The sequence below is a fragment of the Acanthochromis polyacanthus genome, chromosome 2 (genome assembly GCF_021347895.1).
Source record: "Acanthochromis polyacanthus isolate Apoly-LR-REF ecotype Palm Island chromosome 2, KAUST_Apoly_ChrSc, whole genome shotgun sequence".
Taxonomy (NCBI): domain Eukaryota; kingdom Metazoa; phylum Chordata; class Actinopteri; family Pomacentridae; genus Acanthochromis; species Acanthochromis polyacanthus.
The window spans coordinates 29523606-29534070 of record NC_067114.1 but is presented as its reverse complement, the minus strand read 5'-3'; the positions used below and the strand labels follow the sequence as shown (position 1 = coordinate 29534070).

General features: G+C 38.9%; 1 protein-coding gene across 1 annotated transcript; it reads left to right on the top strand.

Annotated features, from left to right (window-relative positions):
• Positions 1 to 1121: 1121 nt before the first annotated feature.
• LOC110945615 (serine/threonine-protein phosphatase 4 catalytic subunit B) lies at positions 1122 to 10180 on the top strand. Its single transcript, XM_022215390.2, has 9 exons — positions 1122 to 1296; positions 2130 to 2418; positions 3452 to 3503; positions 3749 to 3799; positions 4531 to 4632; positions 5617 to 5790; positions 6135 to 6261; positions 6928 to 7117; positions 9347 to 10180. Exons 2-9 carry the CDS (start codon positions 2309 to 2311, stop codon positions 9474 to 9476), a joined length of 936 nt encoding a protein of 311 aa, XP_022071082.1. The 5' UTR covers positions 1122 to 1296; positions 2130 to 2308; the 3' UTR covers positions 9477 to 10180.
• The last annotated feature ends 285 nt before the right edge of the window (positions 10181 to 10465 follow it).

Here is a 10465-nt window from a genome sequence, read left to right as displayed (position 1 = left end):
GTGATTATTCCATCTAGTCATTTCAAACACTGAGGTGTCTGTGAGTCACAGCGATCTGCCTGGCACCTTTGGACTAAAAATAACTTACAGTTTCATTCACAACCATTTGCTATAAAATGAAATCGAGGATTGCTGTTATCATCGGGGCTGCAACCAGTTATTTTTCCCATAAATTTAAAATAATTTCTAGACCATGACATGCTTTGATCATAAAGTAACATACTGGATTGCTCATTGTTCTTTTGTCGTTTCGCATCTAATTTTTGTGATATTTTGTCTCTTTTTGTTGTTTTGTTGTTTTGTCTCACTTGTGTTTTTTGTAATATTTTGTCTTATTTTTGTTTTTGGATTTTTTTGTCACTTTTCTCGTGTTTTTGTTGTTTTGTGCTTCCATTTTGTCTCCCTTGTGTTTTTTGTCACATTTTTGTCATTTTGTGTTTACTTTATTCATTGTCTTGAGTGTTGTTTTTTTGTTTCCTTTTTGTCTCACTTGTGTTTTTTGTCTAGTTTTTTTTTTGTCATTTTGTTCCTTTTTTGTAATTTTTTTGGTCTTGTTTTTGTCCTTTTTTTGTCGCTTTGTAACTTTTTTGTCAAATTTTTTCTCTGTATTTGTTTTGTGTCATTTGTCATTTTGCCATTTTATGTCTCATTTTTTCATATATTGTCTTGTTTTTTGTCATTTTGATCATAAAGTAAAATCTTGTATTGTTCAGTTCCAGATGTCTGTGACTAAATGTGTTCCTTTGTAAACACTCTGATCTGTAGGTTGTAATGTGGAAATGATAAACTGATGCTGAATGTTGTTGAAATTGAATTTATTTTTCTTGAGAAACTTCAGGTTGTTCATGATGTTTTGTGTATAGATAATTCCTTAAATGTGAGTACTTTCAGAATGTACTTTTTTTGCACTAAAACAAAGGAAACATTAGGAGTTAGGGGTTATTTACAGATTATTATGCTCTGATTTTACTGGTCACTCGAGGTAAAACTGGGATGAATGTGGAACTAACCTGAAATAGAATGAGTTTCACACCCTGCTGAAGAATGAAGTCATCTGTGGACTGTGAACTCCACGCTGACGCTCGTCACCGGCAGCTGCCGGGAACTAGCAATGCGCGCTCCCTACAGCGGAAGCGACAGTGGAGCCGCTGGCGTTCATGAGCACGGCAGGAGCGAACCGGCAAAGGCGACACCGGGGGAAGAAGAGGGGCCGGTGAACGGCGAGAGAACCCACCATTCACGGAATGAAACATATTGATGTTTGTTTCTCAAAGTTCTGCTTTCGCTCTCTTTCCGGTAAACACTCTTTCTTTTGTTTCGTCGACTTAGCGGCGGATCGTTTGAATGTGTGCTGCTAACGTTAGCTCGCCGAACAGCATTGACGCCGTATTCTAAGTAAGTTAGCCTGGTTAGCCCGCTAACATACAGCGTTTCGTAACCTAACCTATTTTAACATTTCATTAGCACGGTTAAGTGTGTGTATGTGTTCGGCATTGGCTGGCAGACATTTGTGCTAGTGTGTAGGGCAGAATCCCAAACAAAATGGTCGGCTAACTTATCAAACAATCAGTTGTTCTCTGACGTCGTTAACAGTGATGTAAGCTAACGTGCTAACGGGTAGCTCGCTGCTAAGCTACGCCCCTAGGCCTCACATTCCTGGACGGAGACCGTCAGCTCTCTGAGGTGCTCTGGTCATCTGGACGTTGTGTAGACAGACAAATATGTCATAATGATTTAATTACTTTTCTGATAATCGTTTAGCTCAGAGCCGGTTTAAGGAAACTCTAGTTAATGCGTTATATAATAAACGGAAGCTAAACTGGTTTATCCGGTGTGTGTTCATCAGAATCAGCTTTTATACCCAAGTATGTCCACAACATACAAGGAATTTGGTTTTAGCTGTCGGTGTCAGCCTAGGAATGTGGAAAGAGAATAGTCAGAATAACCGATAGGAAGAAAAACAGGGAAAAATAGTAGTAATAAAAATAAATAGAACACAATATATCCAGATATTTACAAGCTACAAAGGATTATATAAACACAGTAGTGCAGAATGATAACTGCTGCTTCATGTAGATTTTATGAATATGTAGCTTAATCTGTTGACATTATTTCTTTTTCCTCAACAGTTTCCTCTCCTGAACAGCCTCAGATCAAGAGCCTGACGTTGAAGAGCTGAAGAGCCCCGTCTGTTTTCGTGGTGGCTGTCTGAAACCGTTGCCTTGAGGAAAGGGAGGCTGGTGTTTTAGTAAACCCCCGGAGTGTGAGAAGAGGAGTGTGTGAACGAAGCGTGTGAGCAGCTCTCCCTATGTGTGTGACAATGGGGGACATCAGTGACCTGGACCGACAGATAGAGCAGCTCAGACGCTGTGAGCTCATTAAGGAAAATGAAGTCAAAGCACTGTGTGCCAAAGCCAGGTAATGAATCAAACCAGCCTCTATAATGACAGAGAAAAGAGTTTGAGCGTTAGAGATGATAAATACGTATGGAGAGCATCATCTAAATCATGCATGATACACCTATTGATTTAGGAAGCTAAGTTACGGAATAATTGTTTATAATTTGCACTGCAGTGAACTCAGTTTTGTCTTTGAGGTAACAAGATGTCAAAGTTTTATTGTTTTGGTCTGAAGACTTTCTGCAGCCTATTTACATTGTTATCTGTCTAGAATTAGCACTCTTTAGTTATATTTTTTGTAGCCTACCTTAAAGTCATCGATCAGTATGTGGTTTTTTTTTCATGGCTGATACCAAACATATATCCATATTTATTCCACTGGACCCAAGCTGTTTTACAGGTCACCTTCTTTTAAACAGAAGCTTGTCTTACCTTTGTTAACTACCTTCTGTGATGTCCTTTAATTATGTACTCTGGCCTCTTTTCAGTATTTATTAAGTTTCGGATTGCACCTGAATATTGGCAGATGATCAGCTAACTCAGATTGGGATGCAGGCTCGAGTTATTTATCAGTCCAACCTTTAATTTGAAAGCTGCTTCTGCTGCAAGAAGTCAATTTTCAGCCTGAATTTTTGGATGACTTCTAAGTTGCTGGTGTGAAAGTGTCTTGCCTGGCAGAAAGTAGCAAAAGGTGCTGGCGGGACATTGTGATATTTTTTTTTGTCATTTTTTTGTCTTGTGTTCATTTTTTAATTGCTTTGTGACTTTTTGCCATTTTTTCTTTTTTTTTTTTTGTTTAATGTCTTTTTGTCTAATTTTTGTGATATTTTGCCTTGGTTTTTTTGTAATATTTTGTCTTGTTTTTGTTGTTTGAGAGTTGGTTGTAGTATCATTTGTTCTGCTCGGCTATGTTTTGTTTCTCTGCTGCAGTGAAACGGAGCACGACTAACCAGAACATTGGACATCTTTAGCTTTATAGAAGGTCTTCATATATGTTCCGCCCCTGTAATAGAACATGAAATAATCATATATATGTGTGCGTGTTTTTTCAGAGAGATTCTGGTTGAAGAAAGCAATGTTCAGAGAGTAGACTCTCCTGTCACGGTAAGCAACATCTGAATCAGAAAAGCTTTTATTGGCAAGGAATTTGTCTTTGTGTGTAGAGAGTAGTACCTAGCAACAACAACAGACAGCAAAAGAATAAATATACAAATCTAAATCTGAAAATTCTACATAAGAAATGCTACAAGTATAAGAAGTGTGCATCTGTTGGCTCGTGTTTGCAGAGAAATTGACTAGAAGTCAGTTAAATGTGGTTTAACTGTGTTTGTTCTATTTTTTTCTCACAGGTGTGTGGTGATATACACGGTCAGTTCTATGACTTGAAAGAACTCTTTAGAGTAAGTTTAATTTTCTTCTTACATACTGCTAACTACAGACTTGATCACCTGTTTTGTTTTAGATGTCAGCGTGTTAGATTTTATAGCTGGCTGGTGTGTGTAGACGTCTGTGACTTTATCCAGATGCAATAGAGCGCTTAGCACAACCTCTAAATGATGGTTTGTTTAGTCTATCCTCATCTTCTAGCATTTTTTATGATAACAATTGTGATTAAAAATAATCATTGCCTTAAAATCTACATGATTGAGTCCAAAAACTGTTTAAAAGACTAGTTTTAAGACACCTCAGCATAGCTCTTAGAGCTGTGGCTGACAGAAAATATGTGATTGTCTGGAACTGACTCGGGTTTTATTGTTCACGCTGGTTGCTGGATTTCATCTGTAGCTGAACAATGTGATAAATGGAGGGGGTGTATGTTTCTCTGTACCTTGGATGTTTGTCTAATCAGAATTGCCATTAGGGTGAAAACACTTTGATAAATAAGATGCATCTTCATCTCTTTGTATTGTGAGTCCTGGAGGACAGCTGGAGTTGGTGGACAGACTGTTGTTGTGTATGTGGGTGTGTTGGTGAGCAGTGCTGCTGGCAGATTGATGCTAGGTCGGGTTGACGCAGGTCCAAACCCACAGAGAACGCTGCCTGCATTATTTAAGATGCTGACTGGACGACTGATTTACATTAAATCTGCATTTTGCCGCTGTTAAGCTGTTTTAAATATTTTTTATGACAGGTTGGTGGGGACGTCCCGGAGACAAATTACCTCTTCATGGGAGACTTTGTGGACAGAGGCTTCTACAGTGTGGAGACCTTTCTTCTGCTGCTAGCTCTTAAGGTACTGATGAGTTTTTATCTAATGCTGAATCCCAACCAATTCCTTTTTTGGCAAGAATGGAAGAAGTGGGTTTCAAAGAAATTCAGGAAGTCCTCGGTTTATGGCGTTTTGTCGTTATGTGGAACTAGTTGAGGAGTGGAGCGGATGAATACGTCGTCATGTGCTGCTATCAGACAGCTTTGTTTACATTCTCCAGTTGTGTTTACCTTGGACTGTGGTACATTACTAACTTTTTGTCCTTCATTATGGCTCCCAGCGTAATTCAGATTCTTCTGATGGCAACGAAAATGGTGATAGTAAAAGCTGCAGCTGTCTGACTAGTTAAACTCGTGCTGCAAAATGAATCATGAGTCGCAACAAACTTGACTTCTTGATCCACATTAGAGAGTGAAAACTGCAACAAAAACAGAATAAAACAACATAAATTCATGTGAATAAATCCTTTTGTCTTAACCAGTAAGTCCAAAAATGAAGCTCATTACTTACAACATTCGATCTGTGGTGTTTGCAAAGTACAGAGCCATGCATCCAGAAAAGCTAAACAACAAATAGCAGACAGGAAGTGACAACTACAACGTAAAGGCTTTTTCAAAATAAAAGTACATCAATAATTCTGCCTTAAGAGCAACACACCATGGAAGTAAAATTAGACTTAATAAAACGCTGGGAACTGAAACACTGACGAACATCTGCATTATTAGATCAAGTTGTAAAAACAGTGGACCATCTTCTGTTTTCTCCTGGTAAAATGTTTCATAAATGCATGAAAGTCGTTGGTATTCAGGACTTCTATGAAGAACTGATCGCTATCAACTTATGGCTAAAATCGTCTTGCATCAATCTGTAGGACCAGAACTCCGTCATAAGTTGAGGACCTCCTGTAAATAAGATGAAAGCAGTGTGGGTAAAGAATCGCCTGTTAATGATGTATGCGCATCTGTCAGGTGCATATATTAATGAATTTCCTTCTGCTCTGCCCCGTAGGTGCGCTATCCAGACAGGATAACCTTGATCCGGGGTAACCACGAGTCCCGGCAAATCACCCAGGTCTACGGCTTCTACGACGAGTGCCTCCGTAAATACGGCTCAGTCACTGTCTGGAGATACTGCACGGAGATATTTGACTACCTGTCCCTCTCTGCTATCATCGATGGGAAGGTGAGGTGCATCACTGTGTTTGTTTTTGTTTTGTTTTTTTACATTGAAGAGAATAAAAATGATTATGCTGAATTACCCGACATGCAGCTGTTCTGAGTGAGCGTGTTCTCTTCTTAGCTGACTCAGTTTCTGATGTAAGATAAGATGAACTTTATTGATCCGTCCTCAAGGAAAGTCACATGTTAGAGCAGCTGGTTACAGATAAGATAGAAAGAAGTACAACAGGTCTAAAAAAAAAAAATAAAGATATGATCATGACAAAGCTCTCGCAGAGACAGCGTGATGAGTCTACACGTGTGATTCTGTCTGTTTCATTTTATTTGTATTCTCTGAATGTTCTTCAGATCTTCTGTGTGCACGGAGGCTTGTCTCCCTCCATCCAGACCCTGGACCAGATTAGGACCATTGACAGAAAGCAGGAGGTTCCTCATGACGGGCCCATGTGTGACCTCTTGTGGTCGGACCCTGAAGGTATCTAGACACTTTCCACCCTCATGTCGTCCTGTGGGTCAAAATTGACTCGTTTTAAAATTTTAAAATGTGGAGAAAAATATATTTTCACAGTGAAACTTCTGATGTCCACATTTTCAACATTTTAGGGAAATCTTTGAACGTTTTTTGGTGGAAAAAAATGTTAAAAATGTTTCTTATGGACATTCACAAAAATCAACCAAAATCCAGTGAATGTCACTGAATTTTGGTTGATTTTCTGTGAATGTTCTTAAAGAAAATATTAGAACTTTTCCTGATATATATGTAATCACTTTGGATATTTTTAGGATTTTTTGGAATATTATTTACTAATTTTTAAAAAATATTGACACAAATTTTCTTGCCAAATTTGTTGTTGTTTTTTTTTTTTAAATAAAACTTTTAAGGAAAACTTCAGGAATTTTCTTCCTGAAGGTTTTGCTAATTTTCATAAATTTGGGGATTTTTTTTTCTGAATTTTGGATTTTTTTCAGACAAGGAAACAATGTTTTTCGGTGGCTGTAAATGAGGACAGCGAGGGTTACACAATATTTACAGAAGCCTTTGACAGTCGTGTGATTCCACTGAGATGTAGAGAAATAACTTTCAGTGATGCGATGTGAGAAGCTGATGTTTGTCTGACCGGTTTCCTGTTCCCACCTTCAGACACCACAGGGTGGGGCGTGAGTCCCAGAGGTGCCGGCTACCTGTTCGGTAGCGACGTGGTGGCTCAGTTCAACGCCGCCAACGACATCCACATGATCTGTCGAGCACATCAGCTGGTCATGGAGGGCTACAAGTGGCACTTCAACGAGACCGTGCTCACTGTGTGGTCGGCGCCCAACTACTGCTACAGGTAGGTCGCTATGGTGACCTCAGCTAGACACGATGTCACCCCGTCAGCACAGAAGCAGTCTGAGGTATTTCAGTGAATTATAAACACTGCCGCAAAGATGGGATCTGTGGCAGTGGTTATCAGCAGGCGCCATGTATCCATGCTGGTCAAACGACAACAAAAACAGGTTGAACTTTTGCGAGCCGCTTTCATGGAAGAAACAGAAACGGCGTCTTTGTTCTGGCACCTGATAAGCCTTCACACACGTCAACCTGCTGCTCCAACTGGACCCCATGAGTGGATTTTCTCCTTTCATGGTTTGAAAATGTAGAAAGATTTTCAGTGAAACTTCTTATGTCGGCATTTTCAACATTTTTGGGAAATTTTTTGATGGAAAAAGAATGTTTTTTTTAAGAACATTCAATGAAAAAAATCAACCAAAATCCAGTGAAATTCACTGGATTTTGGCTGATTTTTTTGTGACTGTTCTTAAAGAAAATATTACAAGTTTTACTGATATGTATGCAATCACTTTATATATTTTTACTAATTTTTCGGAACATTTTTGCTCATTTTTAAAAAATATTTACAAGAATTTTCTTGTCAAATTTGGGGGATTTTTTTAAAAATAAGACTTTTAAGAAATTATTGGAATTTTCTTCTTGAGGGTTTTGCAAATTTTCATAAAATGGGAATTTTTTTGCTGTATTTTTGGATTTTTTCAGACAAGGAAAGAATATTTTTTGGTCCCCGTAAATGAAGACAAGAGGTTAAACAACAAAAACTCTCCATCAAAGCACATTTCACTGTTTTTACCCAATCAGTTACTTCTGTTTTGCAACACACTGTAAAATATGTTTTTATATTTTACAGTGGAAAAACTGTCAAACCATGACTGTAAAAATCTGTGAACTCTAAAACAGTTTGTTGCAGTTTATTTAACACTGAATCACCGTAAAGGTCAGGAGAAAAGTGTGTTTTTTTTAGATTTTTTTTTTTCTCTTAAAAAACATTTTCTGAATCCTGCACAACTTTTAATGGAAAAATGCTGTAATATGTAGACCAATACTGTAATTTTTGATTTAGTTCTTGAAAAGAATTAGATTTTTCCCCGTTAAATGTTCATATTGTTGTTCTGATAATGGAAACATGCTGCAATATTTGTAACAAATAACATTTCTGTCTTTATTACATGTAAAACACAGTTTGTTAGCGTTCAAACTGATGAACGGACAACTGCTTTAGTATTTGACAGCTTTAAAATACACATTTAATGTTAAATACACCAACTGTTGTGCTGATGATGGAAAAATGCTGTAATATTTATAATAAGTTAGACAAACTATATTTTATATTATTTTTTCTGTGTAAATTTTTAAAGGTTAAAACTTTTTTTTTGCTGTAAAATTTGGAAGGAAGCATGTTTTTATTTTTATCTTTATTGTAAATGTAGAAAATGTTTTATTGTAATTATACAGCTGCGTTGTGGAGACCAAAGCTCCTGGAATTTTATCGTAAAAACAACTTGTTTTGTTTTTAAATGTACATTTCTCTCCTGTCTGAATGATACTGTAAACTATATTTAATAGTCATTACAACATGTTTCAGGCTGCAGCTTTAATGCTCCGTCTAAACGGGAGATATGTCAGCCACATTTTTCTGTCGTTTGTCTCCCAGATCTGATAACAGACGTTCCTTTTTTATTTTTATCAGTGCAGCATTTCAGTTCTGCATCTGAGAGACCACATTCCCCAGCATACTTTCATGTCTTTTTCCTCAACTCACAAACATGTTTGACACAAGTAAATAAACGTAAGTGGCACAAATGTACGACTGTAGTGAACACTGTATGGGATCTTCTGCACTGAACCGGTAGAGGCCAATTTTCATGCATTGTAGGAAACTGCTGTGCTAACTGCGCTGGAAAAAACAGCAGTTTGAATCCCTCACAGTGGAAGGACAGTAAATTTCCATCTGAATGATGGTTGGTTGGTTGGGTTCAACTTGTACTTTTCCAGGCCTCGTTCACAAAAGAAAGAAGGGATTTGCGGAATTTTTTGCTCAATTTGCGGATTTTTTTTCAGAGAAAGTAACAGTATTCTTTAGTGCTCGTTAACGAAGACAACAGGAGGATTAATGCCATATAAATGCAAATGTGTGGGATGTCTGATAACTTTTTTTGCACCTCTGTACCGTTTAAATGACTTTCCATTGACACACAGCTCTTTGATCGTCTCTTCTGTCCACCAGGTGTGGTAACGTGGCGGCCATCCTGGAGCTGGACGAGCATCTACAGCGGGAGTTCATCATATTCGAGGCGGCGCCCCAGGAGACCAGAGGCATCCCCTCCAAGAAGCCAGTAGCCGACTACTTCCTGTGAAGTCTTTGAGCCGCGACGTGTCCAAACCTCCGGTACCATTTCACACCAGCCGCCCTCCACCCCGCCGCCGGACGCTCCTGTCGGCCCGAACTCGCAGCAGTCAGACGGAAAACCTGCCAGAGAGCTTGAGCCTGAACCGCTGGATTTTCTGCCTGACGGAGCGGTCGCTGTGGACGGTGTCGGGGCGAGGCGGAGCCCGGGCCCATGACTGTTGTCTCTCCATCCTCCCTCCTCTCTCTGTAGATAAAACACCTCCTCCCCACATAGTTCTCTTTTTTTATGATGAACGTTGTCATTTAGTTTTAGAAATATCTGGAAGGAGTTAGGCGTTTTCTGTTTATTTGCAACGACATGCAGTTGTAGGAGATTTCACACTTTTACCATTTAAGGAATTCCTTCGACGCGTCTGTTCTGTTTTTGATTTTTTGTATAATTGTCGCTGCCAGAATGAAATACGAAACGGCCACTTCCCTGCTGCCCTGTTTTCTGCTCTTCTGTTTCTGTTTAACCGTCATGTGCGTCGCTATTTAACACAGTGCTGCCGCCGCTCAGCACCGCCGCAAATAAACACCAGAAATGTACCGACTCCTACGCAGGGGTCGCTGTATTCACCGTCGTTTTCTCTCTTAATTCCTTTTAATCTACAAATCTCTGTAGGTCTGTCAATTTTGATATTGTGAGAATAAAGTTTTGTATCAATGCTGCTCCATTGGTGTCCAGAAATGTTTGGTCACAGAAACTGCAGATATCATGAAGTTAGACTCTCAGAGGAGTCTTTCTGATGAAGATAAAGTCCTAAAGCCCTCTGTAGGGACCACCGAGCAGAGTAAAGCTCAGTGGTGTTCCATACTACAGGATTTGGTATCAATCTGATTCCAAGTGTACAGGACCGCTATCACCGATACCAATACTCCAGACTAACTGTTTAAGTTAGTAGGTTTAGAACAGGGGTGTCAAAGTGTAAAAATTCCAGAGAAGACATTAACTGC